Source organism: Homalodisca vitripennis, chromosome 6 (genome assembly GCF_021130785.1).
Source record: "Homalodisca vitripennis isolate AUS2020 chromosome 6, UT_GWSS_2.1, whole genome shotgun sequence".
NCBI classification, from domain to species: Eukaryota; Metazoa; Arthropoda; class Insecta; order Hemiptera; family Cicadellidae; genus Homalodisca; species Homalodisca vitripennis.
Window position 1 is genome coordinate 115,669,892 of NC_060212.1, and position 24,825 is coordinate 115,694,716.

The 24,825-nt window shown below is 30.7% G+C and overlaps 2 protein-coding genes across 3 annotated transcripts in view; both read left to right on the forward strand.

Moving 5' to 3' along the window:
- LOC124364764 (tubulin glycylase 3A-like) overlaps positions 1–9,210 on the forward strand; it is a 28,924-nt gene extending 19,714 nt beyond the window's left edge. The window contains exons 9-11 of the mRNA XM_046820490.1: positions 4,515–4,685; positions 5,892–6,145; positions 8,969–9,210. Coding sequence (XP_046676446.1) covers positions 4,515–4,685; positions 5,892–6,145; positions 8,969–9,132 — 589 coding nt within the window. The 3' untranslated portion in view covers positions 9,133–9,210. The remainder of the gene's footprint in view (positions 1–4,514; positions 4,686–5,891; positions 6,146–8,968) is intronic.
- A 4,754-nt stretch (positions 9,211–13,964) lies between these two features.
- Positions 13,965–24,825, forward strand: part of LOC124364766 (tubulin monoglycylase TTLL3-like) — a 38,043-nt gene continuing 27,182 nt past the window's right edge. For both annotated transcript variants that reach the window (XM_046820492.1, XM_046820493.1), the window contains exons 1-4: positions 13,965–14,367; positions 16,486–16,716; positions 18,467–18,658; positions 20,447–20,629. In XM_046820492.1, the coding sequence (XP_046676448.1) occupies positions 14,035–14,367; positions 16,486–16,716; positions 18,467–18,658; positions 20,447–20,629 (939 nt within the window). In that variant the 5' untranslated portion in view covers positions 13,965–14,034. The remainder of the gene's footprint in view (positions 14,368–16,485; positions 16,717–18,466; positions 18,659–20,446; positions 20,630–24,825) is intronic.

Consider the following 24,825-nt stretch of genomic DNA (forward strand, 5'->3'; position numbering starts at 1 on the left):
TATTTTATTTTAACAGTGTTTAGGGGTCAAAGTAACGCTAAATTCTTACAAGAAATACACGATGAAAATTTAAAATTGTTGTCATAAAACCAACATACTAACCGGAGCCACAAAACTGTGCAGCTGTAGAACCGATTAAATTCCGAAATACCACAAACTTTATTTTTGAAGGGGCTGAAAGTTCTAAATCAACATAAAAGTAAATAAAATTAGTACTTTAGGAGCACATTCACCTAAGGTTACTCCCAAAAAAACGTGTAATGTTGAAAAATCTGTGATCTGAGTAAAAATGTCCACATTAAGCAAGTTTAAAACTTTTTCGAAACGTACATGAAAGAAATTCTTCAGTTGGGAAAAATAGAAAACATTTCAAATGGGACACAAAACTGTCTGTTGTGGGATTTTTCTTGGATTATGTTTACAAAAATCGCTTTAGCATAGTACCATACAGTAATTAGGCTACCTGTTTTTCATTATCTTTTTTTTCACAGTTCGTCACAAAGCATTATTCTATAACTTTATAAAGTTATTAAATAAAAACTCAAACAAACACAACTAGCTCATTATTATCATGCTTATTCTAAAACCAACTGTATGTACTTATAATAAAAAATGTAGCCACATTATACTTTCTTGTATGTAACAAGGCTACAATACAACAGCCTAACAAGGCTAACACCCTACTTCTAGTTGAAACACATCCCTTTAAGTAATGCACAGTACATTTATAAGTTTAGGTTTTATCATTTTGCTTTTATAGATCTAGGAACTAAACTTTGAGGGCGTTATATGTACGTACATACAGTATATTGTTTTATAACTGTAACGTAATGTTTGTATTTTCCACCGTCATAACTTTGAACATCAATAAATCAAATACAAGTTAAATATAGGTATGACCACGTTACTTGCATTATGCCTCACTATTTACACTGTAGTTTTGAAACTTATATTAGTAACCATCAAATCAACTTTTTTCATAAATAAACTATTGTAACAATTCAGGATTGGTCGCTTTATTGTACTTTATTATTACTTTGAACTTTATTGTACAAAACGTAGCTTGAGCGCGTGATTCTTATAAATAACTATGTAATGTGTTTAATTTATGAGATCATATAAAGTATTGTTTTAAGTTACCAATATCAGATCGACGTCTGCTGTAAATAGCTTGTTATCGTATGTGAACAGCTGGACTTGGAAAATGAGCAAATTGCGTCTTTATCTGGCAGGCGTCAAGGTCCATGCTGCGTTCCGATCGCAGGGGTTTTTGTATTAACTGCTTTGCTATAAATAAAAAAAAATTATAAAAACCCTACGCTTAACATTCAAAGAGCACACTAGGGTCCACAGAACCCCACATAATTTTTTATATTTCTCAGTTTACGTTTGTCACGTGGCGGGAACTTTTGGTATCACTAATTTTCATTGGCTGCCTTAGTTACCATCTGTCAGCTGATTAATAAACAATTTTATTTGTCTTGATATACATCCCTATGTGCAGTTTAAGGTTGTTACTGTATTCTTATTGATTAACTCTTAGGGATAAATTTTTTAATGTGAACTGAATGGCAGCTGGTGAAATGTAAATATATTGCATTTTGTTACTGTCTTTGACATGAATTTTTGTTTTCAAATTATGATTTCAATAAATACATCATATTTATTGAAAATTTATCAATAAGGGCAAAAAATCTTTGTAGCAATCAGTCTGACTTCCATACTTACATAAAAAGACTGTCCAATGTACTTTTTGAAAGGGGGTATCCAAAACACCTTGTTGATAGACAAATCAGAGCATCTAAAAACAATTCCAGTGCTATTAATCCTAATGATCCCCAATTCATTACTCAAAATTTTCCTGGCCTTCATAAAATCAACAAAATTCTTAAGGTTTCTTTTCCTATTTTGGAATCTTCCCCTGAAACTAGAAATTTATTTTCTAAGCCTCCTAAAGTAATTTTTAAAAAACCTCTAAATTTACAAAACATTCTCTCTAGACCGAAATTAAACTATGAGGGCAACCCAGAAAGTAATAACATTAAATGTAACGTGTGCAATCCTTGTAACAAGCCAAGATGCGGCATTTGTAAGATGTTAATAAATTATAAATCATTTAAAAGTAGTACAACTGAAAAAGAATATCCTATTGAAGGTAACATTGATTGCACTACAAACAACGTAATTTATCAACTAACCTGTAAATTATGTCCCAAAGACTATATTGGACTATATTATGAGAGACTCATAATTCAACACAATGCTCATGCGATTCAACACAATCAATATAAATTCGAAAATTGCTTCAGCCTAAAAGGAATTTACCATTTAGAGCCAAATCCCAATCAAAATACAAATCTGATAAATTTAAGAAAATGTTGAAATCGCACATCAATTAATTTTAAAATCAAGGCAACCAGATGGGTTGAACCTGAGATTATTCTCTTTTCCTTCTTAAAAAAATTTAGTTCTATGTAAACATTTACAAACATTCTACATACAGCTGATTGGAATCTTGTTGTTTATGGTATTTATTTGTTAAAAGTTTATTTTGGTTATGTTTTTAATTCTTCGTTTGAGTTCTGTTTATATGTTTTTAATTCAGTGTGTTTCTGATGAAGGGTTCTGAGAACTCGAAAATTAAAACATTAGCACTGGGTATTCTGTTTTTGTCTAAACTTTAAAGTACTTAGAAGAGTATATATATTACATTACAATAAATCATGGAAGCATACATAGTTTTTTAATCAGGAATTGAAGCTGACTAAACAATTATTTAGCAATTATTATTTATTGAAGCAGGAATTAAACAATTATTTAGAGAATTATATAATTATTTAAAAGTATTTTATCTCAAGAAAATTTGCACTATGGGATGGTTAGATAACAGTTAGTCTTTGTTTATTTAAAACGTATCAAATTTCAAAAACAAATTTTTGAAGTTTTTTTGCTTAAACATGAATGAAATAGATTTCTTTACAGTATTAATGCCATTGTAGTTTTGTTAATCACAAGCCATTTTATTAATATTATTATCACTGTAAATAACTAGTATAGTGTGCTTATTTTGTATTTTTATTTAGGAAATACATTTAGTTAACACAGAATTTGGAACTTCTTTCTTTATTGTCACTCAGAAATTAAAAACATAAGAATAAAATGTTAGTTTAAATTTTTATCATGTAAATACAGCATGTACATTATTTCTTGATATTCATGCATCAAAACAGTTATACTCTTTTAAGTTTCACTTTTAGTTTTAGTAATTTAATTATTTTATTCATGTTTTCTGAGATAAGTTGTTATTTTAGTTACAAATAATATTATATTTTGTTCTCATATTGAACATGGACAGAGGATAAGTATAAGAAGGGCCTAATATCGTAATATCCATAATTGTGCCTGTAAAAATAAAGAGGTTTTTCAATTATTTATTTATTGAATATGATGATATTGATTGTTGTAACTCTAAAAGATACAACAATCAAGCAGTTGGTCGTTTCCCATTTTTTTATCTTCAGTTTCTCGTCACTTCACTTTTGAACATGATTTTATCAGGATACAGTGTAAAAATATATTGGTGATAAAAACTGCAGTTTCCAATAGATATTTTCAAGCTACAACTATGATTGTTAGATTTGCAGATTGCACATGTTTTTGAAGAAATCGAATTCATTTTCTTCCAACAGTTTATCAAGGATCAGTAATGTGATAAATTTAATCAATACATTTGAAGCAGTCAATCAGTTATTCTTGAATTATGTTATTACTCCACATTATAGGGTTATCTTTATGTTAGAATAATTAATGGTGAACTAAAACCCTTTTTTGAAAATTAATTTTATTTCATACACGTGTTTCGGTATAAACCATCTTCAGTGTGTACATTAACCTCTAACTATAAAATAAATAAATAAACAACTAAATATACACATGTGGACGATTTAGTTATTTCTATTCTTGAATTATTCACCATCTCCAAATCCTTGAGAAGAAGTCAAACAAGAAGTAACAAGGATTTTAGGTAAATTTTGTAAAAAATAGCTTTTTGAAATTTTCCTCACGGTAGCACTTACAGAACTTTTCTACATAACTTTTCAAAATATGAGAGCAAATGATTTTTAAACTGGGTTTTTCCAACTTCAACTTCACAGTAACACCCTTGTTGAGGGTGTCGAAAACCCTTCAGGACAATGACATGCTTTTTCACATTCCAGTCTATTTATGTGATTTAAATAGATGTATAATCAAAATTAAAATCCTTTACCTCTTTCAGTACATACTTAATGACATAAGCCATCACCTGAAAAACTAGTTCAGCACTGTTGCCACCTTTGGAAAACAAACCAACTATCAAAATAATGTCTACTAAAGGAAAAAAATCTTTGAGTTTTACCCATATAGTTAACTCTAATGTTTTTCATTTCTAAATGATTAATAAAAATTATTTTAAAGTAGTACGCTGCTATTTAATGAAATATTTTATTGAAAAAAATGTTGGTTCTCTGTTGCAGGGAATGTTACCTACGGTTCAGTTCTCAGCCATTTTCACTTGTGAACCTCCATGAGTCTATTCATTTAACGAACAATGCCATTCAACGGAACTATTCAAATAACCGACACAGAGACCCAAAACTGCCTCATGAAAATATGTGGCATTCCTCAAAATTTCAGGACTATCTCAAGTAAGTACTTATTTTCAATGAAAACTTTCACCTACAATAAAAATTTGTTGAAGCAGTATGAATAAAAATCACTAAAATTACACAGATTGTTATTGAAACTGTTATAGATTGTACTGTTATTATTTGTATTTTATATAATACATATTTTCGCAACCCTGTAACTTGTTACTGGTTAATAAAGTTACATTCGATGTTCTTGGAACTTAATTATTGGCGGATTAATAACCTTATTGGCTCGTGTTTACATTAATTTATTCTCTCGTGAACTTTGTAGCTGACCATCTTGGTGCCAAGAAACATCTCGCACGCCATATCCATGAGTTCAATCAAGTCTCTGATTTTAACCTTGAGTCTCTGAATCTGATTTCAACTTCGTTTTTTATAGACTTCTAATCTATTAATCTTCATTTTTTCTGACTAAAGCTGCAATGTCGAGCCAAGATGATGACGCCCGCGCTTGTGAGTCGACGTCAACGTGAAGAGAAGTTAATTTAAAAATTTTAAATAATATTTAAGTTCGTATGAAGAAATCCCTTAGAATATTGGAACCATTAGGCCTCTATTGGAACCCTATGATATCATTTAGTTCATTATCACTCTATTTGGCAGCAACGTGGCAAAACATTATTTTATTTTTAACATCTAGAAGGGAACGTAGAGCCAAGACGTAACCCAATTGATACTTTTATGTTTATTTGCCACAATTAAACATATAAGTAAACTTTGCAAATCAAGTATTCATTACTACGACATCAGCAGTATTCAACCCCATGTGTTTCGTCCATTCAGTACAAGATTTGTTGCTCATAGTTCACTGATTTAAATTTTTTCCTAACAAAAACAATAGTTTGTGCCAAATATCAGTTTTAAATAAATTCAAAGTATAATTATTCAACTTATTATAATTCAATGAATTATAACTCAGTGATATATTACTGTCGAACTCAGATAATTCCAACATTAATAATTCCAAATTTAGATAATTCGATCTTTTCTCACTGTTCCTTGATATCTCTATATAATAGTAATGAAGTGTACAGTTCAAAATCTTGGAAAATTCTAATTTTTTATTGACTGCTTGAGCTTTGAATGCTCCAATTTCTACTATAATTAAACTTAATACCGCATTAATTTTATTGAGTTATTGCAGCATTGAACTAGTAGTGTAAATATAACAGTGATAAAACAAGAATCAACAAATTGCAGTGAAATTGGAGAAACGGACAAGTGGAGAACGGTAATACTGCCCGGCATGAAACAGGGAATTGTGGGAGCAGTTCTGGCGTCTCAGGACGATATGATTGACAGAGCAAACAGTTTTGAGCTGTATGGAGCAGACTTCCTATTGGGCATCGATTACATCCCGATCCTGCTAGAAATCAACATGGGTCCTGCCATGTACGCTTCGACAAAAGTTACTGGAGATATTTGTAAAAGAGGCCTTGAAGACGTTATTAAAGGTAACCTAACAATTAACTAATGTACTAATATACATAATGTATGTCGTAAATGTTACTTATAAGTAATGTGTTGTAATAACTTAATTTACTTTATGATTAAATGCAAGCAAATTGAAAAGATAACCATTTTACATGTTTTTATTGAAAAGAGTTAAGTACAAATTAATTATCAAGTAAAGTTAAGAAATTAATAAACTGTAAATTTACTTTCTGGACTTAATGTTGTGATGTTATGATGCAATTGTTTGTTTCAAATTTGATTTTGACAATGGAAAGATTATGAAGGAAACAGGATTTTTCCGTACATTTGCCATTGTTCAGTAACACAATGACAAAGTAACGAATGTACAGCCATTGGTAAGGGGTGCAGGAGATTCTTGTCACAACATGGAAGTTTGCACGGGCTTACTGGTGGAGTTGCCAAACTTTAATTTATTGATGTGCCTCATTTTAAATTTCAGGTTGTCTAAAAGTTGTACAATTCACTATTGGAACTTCGACATGTACAGGTAAAACTAAGTTTTACAGAACAGAAAATTTGACTTATCAAGCTGTCTATAACACAATATTCAAGTTGTAGGGGTGAAATTAACATTGACTGTTACACAAAGTTGAAGTAGATTTTAAAAAAGTTCGATCTCAAGGATTCAGTGGCATATTTTGGGTCATAACATTTTCCCAAACATTTTTAGAATATTTATTTTTTACTTTTTTTTTTTTTTAAGTAAAAAAGTAAATTTCAGGTACACCAAAATTTGCAAAACTGTTATGAGATGTGTATTTTTAAACTTTTTTGGGAGTGGGCTCCCATATCCCTTATTTCATAGAGGAATGCCATACTCTTAAGGTCCCCAACAATAATACTCCCACAAACTGTGTGCTAAATCTGCCCCTGTAAGGACTTTGAGTTATTGAGGATATATTTATCTAGTTCAAGTGTATACGAGGTGTGTTCAAAAAGTAACGGTAATTTATAAGAAACAAGGGTTTGGAGAGCCGATTGTCAAGATATTTTTTTATTATTAATTTACAATTTTATTATTAATTAATTATTATTAAATAATAATAATAATAATAATAATAATAATAATAATGCAGGCCAAGCCTGTAACAGCATCAGATTCTAGACACTGCATTAAGAGGAAGCATAGATAACATTAAAAGCGCATCAGTGAAGGCTATCCCAAAGATTGTGTTTTGAGGATTAGAAGTGCAGACACAAGTACATAACATTTAGTTTCCATTAGTAGAGACTATTGTGAAGGTGATAACATGAATGTAGATGAATAAATGAATATTATTTTCAAGAAATGAAAATCTTCGTTACTTTTTGAACATACCTTGTATATTTGTACACAATACAATTGACAATTATTGGTATTCGATTAGGAAAGAAATGAGGTATACATTATATCATTATATTAAAGTAAGTTGTCAACATGGTTGATAAATCCATACACTTTTAACAAATAATAGAAGTATAAAAAATGAATCCCTCCTGAAATCAAAATATAAAAGGATTGTAAAAAATTAATTACATTTCATTATGATACAACAAACAATAAAGAAAAAAACCATGTAAGATTTTAGATACTTGCAATGTAAAGATAAAACATAATAATAATATATATATATATATATATATATATATATATATATATATATATATATATAAAGATGTTCTAATGTAACTAGAATTTTAAAGTATAAGAAAGTAACAAGATATATTCCTCAGCTGGATCAATGTGTTTTGCTACAAGGCTTGTTCCCAAAAGAACAAATCGTCCACAAACAAGTGAGCTAGTCTATCTGAATTTGAAGGAAGAAAGGTCTCATTATGTGATCTAAAGACAATTATATGAAACATGTTTAAATTGCATTTGTTCAACCTTCAAATCATATAAATCTTTATGTTATGAATACCAATGTAATAATTTTCTAACTTGCAACAAAATTTGCTGAAAAAGTTGTGTAAAAGTAGTGAAAGTGCAAATGAAGTGTTTCAGTAATTACATACACTTACACAAAATGTAAATAAGTATGTAGGTTAATGGATTATACTTAACAATAATGTATACATTGAGTTTAAACCTTTATAAGACAATGTGATTAATTAACATTTATAAAACAATGTGATTATTTAACAATTATTTAATATATTCTCTTTTTTTCAATAATTCAATGTACTTATCTTGAAAGTGTATAAGAAAAAATCTAAATTTATATAAATCTCGAACAATGATTAAAAAAACATTGTTTTTCAAACAGATCTTTTAGACACTCGCAGATAATTCAGATGAGTGTAATAGTTATATTATATTTCAGATTTTTGTAGTAAGCTCAATGCCGGAGTAAATTATTATTGCATATTTTTTTAAATGTATTGCTTGTTGTTACATTGTAGACTCTCACCAATATTAATGTAACATTTTAATTTGACTGTCAACTTTGATCTTCAGTCAAAAGTTCCCATATCTTCTTTAAAATGGTTAACAAATCTACAACAGGAGTTCTTCAAAATTGAGACCTTTTTTCTTCATGTGGAACAACCAACATGTGACATCTATACTATATGAAGATATTAATTGCTAAAAAATTAATTTACAGTTAAGAATTGAATTTAAAATTTAAATCCAAACAATTCTTGATTTTTACCCTCATTTCTTAATTTTTAAAATGTTTGTCTATGAAGTACAATATTTCTCACCAAAGGCAACAGAAAAAAAAACAAAAAACAGACTTAAAAAATTATTGTTGTTAAAATAGAAAAGATCTGTTAAATAGAAATTGAAAATAAGTAATTATGTTAATGTTTTTTTTCAGTTGTGCTTGACAGGAAACACAATTGGCGTGCTGACACAGGAAAGTTTGAAATATTATACCGCCAAGAGATGGGCCCGAAACAACATCATGTTGGCCTCGATTTGATGATATCTGGTTCTAAAATTATTCCTGAGAAAAGAAATGCTCTCTCCAGAAAACCCTAAGAAATCATTTACTTTTAATTCTCTATTCTAATTGAAATTTTTTATATGTTATACTTGTAATAAAAAGTCTAATTGAAAGTTGTTGTTCAGTTTTTATTGTGAATAGTTTTGTCCTTTTGAAATTCTATTATTGTCTACCTTTTCAATGGATCTGCTTGTATGTTAAGGAGTTTTAAGCCTTATTTATTCTACTTGTCCTTATAGATCGCTGGCCTGTGGAAGAATCTCATCAAACAAAATAAGGGGGAGAGTTGAGTCGATAGCACTGATAAAAAGTGCTTTTGTGATTCTGATGGCTCTTTTTTGTAGAGTGAAGACACTTTGAATGTTTAACATAGTGGTTCCACCCAAAATAACAATCACATACCGCAGGTGGGTTTCGAAGAGAGCGTGATATGCAGTCTTGGCTGTAGTTAAGTCGCTTGTGGTCATCATTCTACGCATCACAAATAATCATGAACTTAGTTTACTGCAAAGAGAGTTAATATGAGGTGTCCATGATAAACTGTCATATAATGCCAAGATATTTGGTTGAGGTAACTTCTTCAAGATCAGGGAGTCGCCCTACAGTTTTCTGTCTCTCCCAAATATTAGTTGTTGTTTTACTTTCGTTAGCTACTAAGTCGTTGCCATGACTATACTGCATGACATCTCTAGTTGTTTTGGGTCAGTCTGACTTAGAAAAAGTGCAGTGTCATCAGCATACATGGTCAATTTACTAAAATCTTGCATTAAATGAGGTAGGTAATTCGTGAAGAGGATAAAGAGAACAGGACCCAAGATTGATCCCTGTGGCACTCCTCTAGTGATTTGGTTTGGTTTGGAGCGTGTCATATCTACTTTCCCATTGTTACTAGTATGTTTAATGTCAACCGGTTGACGTCTATTCGATAGATAACTAGAAAAACATTTATTTGCATTATTTTGAATTCCAAGGGTTTTTAATTTCTCTAGAAGGTGGTGATGATCAAGATAGCCAAATGCTTTGCTGTAATCAAGAAGTACAGTAGTGGCAGTCTTGCCTTCCTCAAGCTGATCCAGAAGGAACTCCACTAAGCTGATCAAAGCAGTTGTTATAGATTTATCCTTTAGAAATCCATGTTGGTCTGTGGTTATAAGTTTATGTTGATTAAGATGATTAAAAAGTCTCTTTAGTACTAGTTTTTCAATAATTTTGGAGACTGTTGGTAGTAAGGATATAGGTAGATAATTTGCTGGTTCAGTTGTAGGGCCTTTTTTGTATTTAGGATAAACTTTAGCTACCTTTAGTGCCAATGGGAAGACTCATGAGGCAAATGACTTGTTGGTAATGTCAACCAAGGTGTCTCTGAGCTCTTCTGCACATAGATTGACCAGTTTTGCAGATATGTCATTATATTCAGTTGTTGTCTTTGGTTGCAACAATTGAATAATGTCAGACATCTCCTTGCTACAGGTGGCTTCTAAGACAAGGATTGGGATATCTTGGGCTTCTGGAAGAAAAAGTTTTGTTCTTTCTTGTGGATTATTTTTGTTAAGTGTTTTGTCTGCTACAGTAGTAAAGAAGGTATTTAAGTGATCTGCAATTTCTTTTGGATTTGTTGATTCATGCCCTTGAATGTTTAGTCTATTTAGTTGTTCACTCTCTTCATTTGACTTTCTTTCAGAGTTTATTACATTCCAAATTTCTTTTTGTTTATTGTTTGATTCCATGATTCTTGCAGAGTTATTCTGTTGCCTTATTTGTCTAATATGAAGGTCATATTATTTTTTCAGAAGTAAAGACCTTTGTCTATGATCTTCCCTACCAGTTGTAAGATATAGGCTTTGGGCAGTCAGGAAATTTTGCTTTTTCATAATAACTGAAGGGTTATAAAAGACTTTGTTTTTGCCTTTCCTCTTTTTAAGCTTGGTAAAAGGGCAAGCTTGGTCAAGTGCTCGCTGAAGGATTAAAAGGAAGTTATTGTATGTTTCATCTGCATTTACTGTGCTATACACTTTTGCCCAGTCCTCTTTTGTCAGTAACTCTTTCATTTTAAGGAGGTTTCTGTGGCTCATATTTCTTTTCCTTATAGCAGTTTTGGGAAGACTTGAACTTGACCCTGTTATTATCGAGCAAAACTAGCCTGTATGGTCGGATATAACAGTTAGTAACTGCCAACCAAGTCAATAGCAACTCAAGAGATATAAACCATATAACACTAAATATGCTTAGATCAAATCTCGCAAGTAAATAATTTTGTATCTTAATTTATGTTTTAAAGTCTCTACACATTTTGTAGCCAGATGGCAATGTAATAATTTGAGCTGGGAGTTAAATTTAGTTTTAGTACAAAAAAATTAAATAAAGTTTGTTGTAGTCTATAGTTATTCAATTCAACTAGAGGACAAGTGTTTTGTTGAAGAATGAAGTTAACTTGATACATTTTGTTGATTCTTGAATTATAAAATAAAAGAAATAACACAATATTCAAAATTTATATTGAAATGTTGTTATTAGAATATGAAAATCACATTGTATACAACACTGACAATTTTTAAACATTGTGGTAAAAATCCTTTTATAAAATCGCTTTCTTTTACGATTTTAACAAACAACTTTAAATAGGGCACTTCAATAAATTGTAAATTTATTTTTAAATAAGTAGTAGAATATCAAGTTACTTGTTACTTGTTGTGGTAGATTTAATCATCTTTACAAGTTCAATCAGGAAATCAATATAGCATAATCCTGATAATAAAAGGCTGCAGTAAATTTAAATTCTTAACATTAGGCTTCAATAGCATTCTTTTCACAGTTTTTTTTTTTTTTTTTTAAGGAGAGGCCGATCCCCTTTAAGCCTTATTCTGTCCGTCCTCATGGGCCACTGGCCTGTGCGAGGATCTTATCAAACAGAATAAGGGGAAGAGTCGATACAGTACGAGGTTGATTGTACTGATAAAAAGTGCAACGGTCACAGACAGGATTTGAACCTGCGCTATCTCTAACTCAGACCCAAAGTCCAACGACTTGGACCGCTTGGCCATCGGCACTCCCATATAAGTACAAGTGAATTTGTCTAAACAATGAACAATATGATTTTATCTATTCTTTTAAATTAATGTCTTGTATCCTTATTAATTGTAATGTACTTGTTTAAATATTGTAATGTTATTGATGTGCTAGTATATTTGAATGAAATGTTATTTCTCTGACTGAATAAAGTTATTATATTCTATTCAGCAGCTATATGAATATTTTTGGAAATTAACTATAATATATACCCACAAATACTATAAATTACATTTTAAGTATTGTTAGTTTCTTATTCCTTTGAATCATAAAAATTGTACCGTACCATTTATTTTGAATTCCAAAAGCATTAGATAAGTTTCTTCATAATTTATTTTTGATAAAATTACTGACATTTGGATTTTTTTGCCTTTTTACTGGATCTAATTCTATCCTGTAGGTACCCTACTGTGTATGCCTTGATATCCCTATATCAAGGCATACACAGTTTAAAATGCCTAAATTTTTATTAGAGTTTTTCACTAGTTTTATTACTCAATTTTATATTTGTACACTAATTGTGAAATGTTTTTTTAGAAAATTTGTTCTCACAACTCTCGGATATCTCCCATAATCCTCTGTTGATGATTTTTAAATACTGAATTATATAAATAACAACTTTAAAGCAATTTAGCATATGTATAAGAAGGCCTATCACAGGGTAAAAATTTAATATAACTATACATATTAGAAAAATGAATTATTCATATTTGTTTCAAAATAGCACCTGTTTTAATGTAGATATTACATTGTCCTCTTCCGTAGACTAATGGTTATAGTCTCGGCTCTCTAAGTGAGAGATCACGGGTTCAAATCCCGGGGAGGTCCAATCATGTACTTTGTACTTTTAAAATAAAAACCAGTGCACTTTGAAGCCAGCATAGCTGACGCTGAGGCTTAAATTATATTTAAAAAAAGATATTAAATTTTATAGTAAGCACCAATATTAAAGAATCATAAAAATTTAATCAAACGACCAATAGTTTGATACCTTAGAATAAGTATTTCTTAGAATAAGATAGAGACGCAGTAAAAATACATCTTAACTTATAAAATATAGATGTCGTAAAACTCCCAGTATTTAATGTACATAATTAATAAAACTTTATTTTCCAGTTATGTTCATCTAATACACTAATATAAATAAGTAGGCTACCAATAAATAAGGTACAATAATAATAATAAGGTAGTACAATAAATAAGGTACCAAGCATTTTGTATTTTCTAACATTTTTTGTGATTCATAACACCTTGTGCTGTAATTTTCTAATCTGGCATCAATTGTTTTACTATCTCAAGCTTTTTTATTGACAGGAAGTAATAAGTTAATTAACTGTATTGGCCAACTTACCTTGGCAGCATTTTGAAAATATACTTGTTGTAAACGGTTATTTGAAAATCAGAACTGTCTAAGGAAAATCAGGACAGTGCAAGGCACTGTCATGTATATGTAGCCTTAAATAATTGCTACTTTGAAATCAGAGTAAATATGTTTTTTTTCTTCAGCACCAAAGTGAGGTCTGCACCAAATGAAATAAAATAGTCTTGTAAAATCATAATACTAAGAGTTTTAATTGTTTTATGAATCAAAATAATGCATGTATATGGACATTCAAAAACATTTGACATAACATTTATTATTTGTCTGAATACAAGAATGTGTTCCCTAAACAATATCTGATAAGAGTTCCACAATATCTTATATACAAGTGATATAATACTTTTCCTTATAACTCTGTGTTATTATTCAATCAGCTGAAGCAAAACTCAACTATAACCATATACATAGTAACCATTTACCATGGCATAATCAGCAAGTTTGTTTTTCTTCAAGAAGGTCAAAATTGCAGGTATCTCATGTCTATTTAATCATGTTCTCATTTGAAGATGTATTTACTAGTAGAAAAAGAAAATTTGACGGGATTACATCTAAAGATGAACCTTCAGACATATCAGTTACTCCAAAGATACCAAAACTAACTCTGTTTGACTCTCCAAAAGAGGCAACTTCAGATTTTAGAATTCGTTGTGGGGTCCAAGAATATAATGTTAAAAGAAGGCAGGATGTGTTTCTTGTTCAAGCTTGTTCCACAAAAAGTAAGGAGTTACAAAATAAGAATAGTTCATATCTTCCATCCAAACCATTCAAAACCGAAGAGGAGAAATCAAAAATGAGAGATTCCAAACCAAAATATAACACCCAGGTATTATTTATTGGTTTTTAATTTTCAAACAAATTCTGTTATATTATTTGAATAATAATAGGGTAGAGTATGACAAGCGGATCCGGTTTTTTAATATAATTATTGACAAACCATATTACTTAATTATAAATTTCGATATAACCAACCGAAACTGATTTCTAAACAATAACTAACTAGTTTCAACTAAAAACACTTTTTGATATAATAATAAACTTATTTTCCTTTATCGATAATAACACAGTTGAAAGCTCGTGACGGGCTGTCGAACAAAGTTTAAAAATTGGCATATCAGTCAACCTGATTGCAGATAATTTCTGTGAGTATTTTAACAGAAGAGAAGTACGGTTTTCTAGAGAAGATGCTTCAACAAATTTTCAAAAGCGGTTAATCATTGCTATCTAGGAGAAAACATATAAATAGTTACGCATATTTCGTACTTTCTGTTATAAATGTTTGTTATGTTATAATTTCATTATTATTTATGAGTTTATTATATTTCCAGTTCTAATTATTTGTTTGATCGTTACATCTCATTTCTGAGATTATCAGTACGTGTATTATATTAATCATTTTAATTTCAAATATGATCGTTATTATGACTTATGATTAGTAGATATGTTCATAAACTCATATTCGGTATATGAATATTAAGTATCGATAATATACTAATCGACATTAAAATCGGGTCCGCTTATCGTACTCTACCCTAATAATACACTGATGTTATCTATCAGCATAACATAGGAAAAAGTATTTTAGTACCTGATCTTGCAAATTTCTTTCAAATGTTTGTTCTCTAACTACATTTTTTTTTTAACAGTGACATTAAACATTTACAAAAAATATAGTAGTAGGATTTGTCTGTGTACAGTAACTTAGTTCCTTGTTTAAACAGATATAGTTATAAGTTACATAGTGTATCCTATCCGCATGTAGAAAGAAGCTATATACAGGTGCCATAAATATAATAAGGATTGACAATTTATTATTCTTTTAAAAATAATTTAATTACAAAAAATAATATTTTTACCTACACCAGCTTTTTTGAAACAACAATGAGTAGAACATATTAGTCTGTTACTAACTCATTTTACTAGCTAATTTCAAAAAAGGACTTAAATTACTAATTTGAAGACTCATATTCAAATATATGTTCCTCCTTTCTTCAAATAAAGGAAGGAGTAGTACTTCCTCTATTTGAAGTACTAAAAAAAGAATGTTTGTAGTACTTCTATTTTTTTCTATTTTAACTGAAAACTTTGCTTTCCAACCCGTACAGGCTGCTAGTCTTCCATATGTGGTTTCATCTGGGTGGCAGGGGAAGAAGCCCATCGAATTTGGTGAATTAAATAATCCAAAATGGACAATTGTAGCAAATTGATTAAAGAACAAATGTCAGAACTGGATAGACCTCTAGAATCCTCAAGAATACAAATATCCAACAAATAGTATTGATCCAGCAGCAATAACTATATATATATATATATATATATATATATATATATATATATATATATATATATATATATAATATATATATATATATATATATATATATATATATATATATACTTCTAAGAAGTTCTAAACATTTTTCATCAAAGAAGAGTGAGGTTGATTTCTCCACCATTATAACAAATATGTAAAACGGTTTGATGAATTGCACTTTGTAATAATATTTTTTAATTTACAATTTTATGTAAAATAAAACCTAAATTTTATTGAAATAGTGTAGTACCAAAGATTGCTGGCATTGCACAAACCATTTCTAGAACTTTGGTGCAAAGATTATTAGAGCAATGTCAGGATTTTCAGCATCAGAAAAAAAGCGAAAGTCATCTATTACACTTAAAAAAGAAAAACTAAGCAACGCTGCAGTGATGTATTTAAAAAAATTTAATTTATTTGTAGCTAGATATTTTTGAAGGGTCAGTAGCTAACCAGCTAAGTGTTTGTTAAATAAACTATCTTTCCATTGATGTATTTTAAGTTTCTTTAACTCAAGTTGAGTTTTTTCAACTCATAACCAGTACCAGCTTATTTTCATTCCTTATTTGTCAAAAAAATTACATATTAAGTGCTCTTTTCTGCAACTCATTCATGATCTATTGTTTTCAGAAAAAGTCTTCCACGTCAGCTGAGAATCAGAACAGTCTTGCAGTATCTTCTTGTAAAAAAACTAAAACTAATCCTGTAGCCAAAAAAGAGAGTACAGTCAATACCTCTTCTCCCAACCGAACAAAATCTCCTGAAGCACCAAGTGTTTCAAACAACACTAGAAGCTGTTTGGTAAAACAAAATTCTGATGAAAATAAACAATCCCCGATTACAACAAACAAAACAATGAATGTAAGTAACGTCGACATAAAAATGTAGTAATCATCACTTTACAACAATGGAAAAAGTACACAAAAGGTAAAAATATGAGCAAAATTAAAAGTTCTAATATTGTGTGTATAAACATCTGACAATAATAATATATACATATACGTACACATAGCCAAAAATATAAATTTTTTAAATTCAATTAAGTAATGTATATACAGTAGTAAAGAGAATACTGAATATACTCTTAAGCATTCTTAATAAATTTAAAAAATACAATAATAATATACAAAATATAAAATTCCAGTTTCAACATTATTACAATAATGTGAATATTTGTACTGAATTAAAATTTAATAAACAATAGAGTCAATCATGTTTGATAAGTAATAATTGTAATTCCTTCAAATTAACTCTTTAGTTAGTTTTCTGTAATATGATGAACGTGTTGTACACATGAAAGATACATACAGTTTTCTTTATACAAACAATACACTTTTTATAACATGATTAACCTTCAAACTGTTGAGAAAGTGCTTTTCAAAATTTGGTGCAAGTATTTTGTAAAGTATTGTGTTTTAAATTATTGTATTGTATTATATTTTTTCCCCCCTTAGAACTGTTACTATTGAATTCATGTGAAATTCCTTTTACTGTTAACAAATACTGTGTTCCTTTTTATAATAACTTGTGGATTTAACCTTATATTTTGAGTTTTAAGCCATTTTAATAATTTAAAACAACTTTTTTCGTGTTTCTTACAGTGTTTTTATTACTTCCTAATCACCCTTGTAATAGTTTCTTTTTATTCTCATAAATTAGCATTCTTTGTGTTTCTCAATAATTTTAACTCATTGTTTAAAACAGTTACTTAAAAAAGTAGCTATTTTGAAAAAAATGTCAATAATTAAGGCACTGAATCTGAATCTGCTGTCTATGATTGCTTTAAGAAGAGCTGTAGACAAATATTAAGACTTAGATATGTTTTTACATAACAAATAAATAAATATTCCTTTATTTAAAGGTGTTTCTCAGTGTATTCTCTGTTGTATGGAGCCATTCAAGCGAGCAATGGCCTCAAATTAATACTAAATATATAAAACAAATGTGATAAAATTTCTGAACTCATTTGCCTTTTTGTGTAATAATTGCATCTCCATACCAGTTAAAAATTCAAATAGCCAATACAATAAAATTCTACTTGAATTTTTAAGCTTATTTTTAATTATTTAAAAAAATCAAAATTATGATCACAAGCAATTACTATTCACTTATTTCTGGACAATTTTTTTTTTACTTTATTTAGTAACATCTTCTAAGAGATGTAATTGATTTTTATTATTTGGCACTTTGTAAATTGAATTAAAGAGAATTTTAAGTATTTCAACAAATGATATTTCAAAGGTGTTCTTTTCATGAAGTATTTTTAGGTTTTCCTGATATTTTATCATAAAATAATTTCTTATTAATAAACAGAAGAGACACTTCTGTGTTAAAAGTTTTAGAAAACACATCACCAACATTAAGTTATTTATTTATAAATGATATATTTTCTTTATATACCATTATTCCTTATTTTTAGACCAGATTTTTGGTAATAATCAGTATTAAGTCTCTGTCCTAGATTCCGAAATGTCAAGTTTATATTACATCTGAAAGAACAAAATACTTAATGTAATTAAGTTAGTGATCACTTCTTACTTTATTGCAAAGGTTTCTTTTGATACTTTATGTTTCAAAGACGTGTCATTTAAATTATTTTTGTGTTTAACAGAAAAGACCTGCTAATTCAAGTTCAAATGAAAGAAACACTTCCCTATTTCCTCCAGTGAAAGTGGTAAAAACAATTAAGTCCACTTTACACGCTGAATGTGCCAGTTTACGGACCATTGAGAATAACAATAACAAGTGTAGTATTAAGAAAAGTAAAGAGTTTAAAAATGCACTCAGTCAATTAAAGATCGAGGTAAGTTAAACCTGAACTGTAAATACCTAATTTAAAAAACAACTAAAAATTACTCAATCCCTTAACGATTTTTATTTTTTAAACTCTGTTGTTTGTTGATTTTTTTGATATTTTGTACAGAGACATTTTTGTATTGTTTAAATATTTACTTTATATAAAAAAAGTTAATTTTCTAAATTTTGTTATTTTTACATATTGTCTACTAAGCCATTTTCACTATCCGTGTTCGTGTCATCATCATGTGAACAAACCCAGTCGTCTATTTATGCATTGGATGGTGATAGGTCTTTTATACTACTAATCGTTTGGATATTCTCATGTTACAATAAACACTAGAAATATAACCATAAAATACTTCAGGACGGGTGACATACAACAACACACAGTAGCTGCCTGCACTGTGTGACTACAGCGAACTCATCAAGGTGCAAACACTCATGACAGAAGACCAAGGAAGTGCTGACATCTAGTGGAAAACACCAGAACTACCATACTTGCACGGCGCAGGATTGATAAAAAAATTCTTCTTGTGCAATATTATGGCAGACAACAGGTTATGTCAGGAACAACTTAACAATGCATAATTTTACGTCAATAGCACACTTTTATGCAATCACTATGAACGTAATATTATGTATAAAACTGTGAAGGGGTGGAATAGCATCCTATTCATAAAACTGTATTTATAAGCAGGTATTAACACTAAACACATTAACTGTATGTCAAAATTTCTAAACACTGTGTTTGTCAATCTTCCTGAAACTTTAAATTTACTTCCATTTTAACATATAGTTTCACCCAGCAGGGATCACTTCTGGCTGGTTTATACCTTCCAGTTGAACCGATATGTCACTTAAATCTAGGCAACCTTATGGATGTCCAAGAGCGGCACATCACTAACCGCAAATGTTGAGATGCTGGGTTCATGGGCAATTCGATAGGTCTAGCCTACTGTGGGAGATGATTGTTGGAGTTGGTGGGGTTTGTTACCTAACCTCAGAGGTTATTACTAGCCTCAAAAAGGGTGTGCCACTCTCTGCCTACTTTGACTGGAGAGGCTGGTTCAGAGCTGGCCTCCCCTTCTTCCTGGGAGACATGACTTTGAGATGTAGTGCTCTGATTCTTCCTCATGGACCTCGATAGGAGGAGGCCCCTACTCCCTAACCTTACACATCCTGAATATCCTGTCACTCCGGAAGCAGCGCAAAGGTTCTTACAGGACTAAGTGCAATTTATAAGTTTCTTGTCTTTTGTTTGAAGGTTATTTTTTATGATGGAAAGATTGTGAAGGAAACAGAATTTTTCCGGACATTTGCCATCGTTCAGTGAAACAAGAAATGAGTAACACTACGTTTCAAGATCAGATTGCAGATCTCGGAACGTAGTGTAACTGATTTCTTGTTTCACTGAACGATGGCAAATGTCCGAAAAACTCTTGTTTCCTTCTTGTCCTAAGAGAACAAAAAAAAACATATAGTTCCAAGTTGTACTTGTAGCCTTGAACTTTAGTGCACTTTTTAGATCACTGTCAATAGAACCCCTGCCCTAAACACTAAAAGTGAAAAAAATGACAGCAATCCAACTCGTTTGAAATACAGCAGTTAAATATTTTACATTGAATTAGGCCTGTGTTGCTGATGACTGCTCTTTCGTTGCATGTCCAAGTTTTCCTCAACTGATGAAACGTGTATGTTTGTGTAATTGAGTTATTACAGCTTATTTTATTGTGTATTAAACATCACCAATATTGCATTCATATTTTATACATAAACATTTATATTTTTCCAGACAACTCAATCCAGTACGCAAGTAAAACATGACTGTCCTACAACGCTGAATTTATCAAAATCTGTAAAGTCTGTTCCAAAGGGTACCAGTGACATCAAAAGAGTCAAATCTAAAATCAAAGAACATCCTAATTTGAAGAAAATAAGCAAAGAGATTTTAAGTACAATCAGTCAAGGAATCAAAGTAAGGTGTAAACATATTATATAATATTTTAAATAACACTAGCAAACATATACCACCTTTACTGACTCCTCTTATACATGTAGATCTGCTTTCAATAATGATTTTTTTTTAGATACTTTACGAGTACATGAACAAATACATTGTAGAAGTATTGTAATTGGTCATTCTGACTCTTTTGGATGTTGGAGGATCATTCCTATGGTTAGTTGGTGGTGGTGCCTAGGGCGAGCTTAGCCTTGGCACCCCTCCAACCAACAAATATTTAAAGTAACCATGATAATATTATGATTTCTATATTTAGTCACATTATAACAATACAATATTTATTAATGAACATGATTTTATTACAATTTTATATTATAATAGAAGTATAGATTGTAGGTGTGTTACTATTATAAGTCTTCTTGCTTCATTTTAAAACTACAGTGCCCTCCCCCTCAACCTACACCCATAGCATCAGGGGCAGCTTACACTGGTCACCCCCCCACCCATCTCCACCATATCCGAATGACCCTGGGATGTGGATAACTGCAATTCATTCATTTTTCAAACAAATATTTAAAATTTCGTTTAAGAGTTAAGAGTGTGATAAATTATTAATTTCATACTATTTATACCTATATTGTTTGTGGCCTTTTAAGGCTTAAGATAGAATCAAATATAGTTTATTGCTTTGACAATTAATAACAGTTGTATTTTCAAAAGTCAAAATATGCATTTATAAAAGTATTAAATTCTAGGCACTCACTCAACCTCCACACATGTGGCACCACATTCATATATTAAAGTATTTAAAATACACAAAGTAGGGTTCACTCCGGGATCACAGAGTGCTTTAGGTACTAAGATTCCCAAATGTGAAACATGAATTTGCTGAGTAAAAGGCCAAAGTAACAGGTGTTGCTTAAGGGGGCTGGCCCAGTATCGCAATCACTTTTGCATGGTTTTGGAAAACAATTTTGTACTCAGTCAAATATTGCCCAATTTGTTTGAAACTTTTCAGGTTTAAGTCAAAATAGACTTTTTATAACACACTTAAGAAAAAACAAAATTGTAAATATAAAAATTATATTTTTTTTAATTTTTGTTTTTTTTGTGCAAAAAAAAAATCTTTAGTCTAATGGTTTTTTTAACATAATAAATTAATCTACCTTATGAGATAATTTCACAAAAATAAAATATATCTTGTTCCTAGGCAATAGTTTTTTCTTGGCCTGAACTAAAAATATATAAAAAAATGTACAAATAAAAACAAAATTACTGAATTTTAAATTAGTTTTACCAACAAAAAAAAATTGAGTTTTTAGAAGGTAATAGGCGGGGAATATAAGAAATACTTTACTCACCATTTTAATTTTAGTTCAAGCCATTTACACAGCTAAAATGAAGATCTGGTGAAAATTTGGTGAAGATTGCTCCAATACTTTTGGAGTTATGATGTAAATAATAGGAAAAAAAACAATGTTTCGGGAAATCACAAACAAACATAATTTTATTGATAAAATTTACTAAAATGGTACTCTAAAAATCCTCCAGCAGCATAAGAAACGCCTTCCTTTTCCTTGTCTTGACTTTCCTTTTTCTATTCTAAGCCTTCTCCTTGCTCTCTCTTTTCTTCCAGACTTGCCAACATAGTTCTTTTATTTGCGTCGCACACTCGTCGAACGTCAAAAGTCTCCATGCAGCTGTTGAAGAGTGTTTTCCGGGTTTGATTTTCAAGTAGTCTAGCACTTTTGACTTTGCATTATTCCCTTCATTAAATATCAGGGAAGCTTCATGAGCAGCTATTTTCCACAATATCCCTTCCTGCAAATCCATTTTTAGGAAACAGTGACCACAAAATACTGTTTGAAACTTTCGTTGGAGTTCTGTGTTTTTCCCATAAGACATCTTTGGAGGAGGTTTTGGCATTGTTAGGTGTACAAATATTGGTTTTATCTCCAGCATGATGGCTTTTGGGGATAGTGTTTTTATGTTTAAAAGTCCCAAGACTGTTTGAAGCAACTGCTTGTTGGGTAACGGCACCAAGATTCTTTACCTTCTGGACAAAAATGATGGAGCGGCTGCTCATCGGTACTTGCTTTTATGGTTCCAGATGGCCCATACTGCCTTTTGCATGTTTATGAGAATCATTTTTATTATTTCTAATTGCATTTCCATAATAAATACAAAGTTGGTTGATAATAGGTTCTGATAGCCTATTTTTACCACTTATTTTTTTTTTTCCATCGCTAAGTACTGTTTCCTTTGTTCTTGGTTTTGAATTTCATTAGTCTACTGTACATACGTTTTTGGACATGGCCAACACACTCTTCTTTCACAATACTCACACCAGATCCATATGGTTCCATTTCACTTATTTTAGTAAAAGTGGATGTGTCCCACTTCCACCAATATATTTTGTATACCGTACACCGTGTTTAATTCCTCGGAACGATTGAAAATATTCTTCATTCCTTCCACTTCCATGCTACCTGCAGAGCCAGAATGGTTTCTTTTGCACTTTCCACTTTTCTTATGCTCTTCAAGCCAATTCTCATAAGCCACACATGACTTGGGTCCTTTTACAGACCCTACAATCCATGCAGAAAGACGACAGAACTTCGACATCAAGAATCTTTTGAGTTTGAGCTCCGATTGCTGTACACACTCCGTGTAAGGATGTATGCCCTCTTCGCATCCAGGTTCCCATCTCCTGAGATAGTAATATCAGTATTCGGATCTGTTTCTGTTTTTTTTACTTCTTTCTTTGAGGCCTGAATCATACTTTGTTTTGCAGCTTCCTTAGTTGCAAGCAAAATCTGTTTTTTGATGAAGTTGTAGGTATTTTTAGATGGAAGGCCGGCATATTCATTACCCCACAAAATTTTTTTTAAGCTGTTTAGGCCCTTGTCCAATTGATCTCATGCCATAAACTGCCCTCCTGTTGACTTCATAGGTGTTCTTTGTATTTTCAAACTAGCCTACTTGTATGAAATGAACCCGTAGATTCCGGATCACAAGATTTGCAGCGCATTACAACTTTGGAGCCTAGTCCTCTAACATTACATTCTAAAATATCAACAACTCCATGGCAGATCTTGCACACTAAACAAGATTTGGTATTTATTTACAATACCGTGACCATGAAAAATGGACTTTTTTTCATGGGGTTGGGCATAGCCAAGTATTCTTATCACAGTGCATATAAACTCGGGAAAGATATATTCATTGTTGATTATATTGATGCCTTTCTTTTTTTTTTTTTTTTTTTGGCATTATTGCATTAAGGATGGAAAATAAACAACCGACATTTTTGTCGAACAACACTTGGAGGGTTAAGGATCAGGGGCATCACGTGATCTGGGATTCGACTTTTGCAAGCATCGAAGTTAATTTTTTTTTCTAAAAGAGCAAGCAGTGCGAAGCACTGCGCAGCTTGCAGGCATCGTTGACAGGATGAAGATTCATCATTTCAGTAAAAATGCCAGAGGTACTGTCAAAAACAGAGGTTTTCAGAGGATTCACTCAAAAAATTCGTAATCCTTTGATTTTCGTTGCCGACGAATTTTTTCTTCACATTGTTTTCAGGAAAAAATTTTAGTTTTCAAAAAAAAACCATACCTTTCCATGGTCACTGATTTTGTAAATTGATACCCAAGATTTAATTCCTTCAGACAAACTCTCTATGTCAAGTTAATCTATAGAGGATTTTTTGTGATCTTAGGGGACTGATTCATGGCTACTAGAGAAGATGTTTACCTTTATCTTCTTGCTGACATACTTTTTCCTAACCCATCAGTGTACTTGTTTCATGAAACTCCGCTTCTTGCTCCTGTAACACACCTTTTTACTCATTATAAAATCAGTAAAATCAAACTGTATCACACATGACAACTATTTCACTCCACAAACTACAACAGTATAGATTACCGAAAGCCAAACAAACAATACAATAAGTAAGTATGCCAGCTGTCTGCTGTATTTTGGTACTGTATATCTTGATCAGTTTGAACATAGAGTTTTCTCTCATTCAATAAAACCATAGAGGAACAAAACTCGAAGTATTAGTAGTACTATAAATATGCCTACATATGAATGACTGGAAAATAGAATCAAAAACAAAGTCTTGTCTGACATACGTTTACACTTTTACCTGTAACTCAGCCACAAAAAAAAAATCGTATGCCCATGATATTTACATCAAATTAATTGTA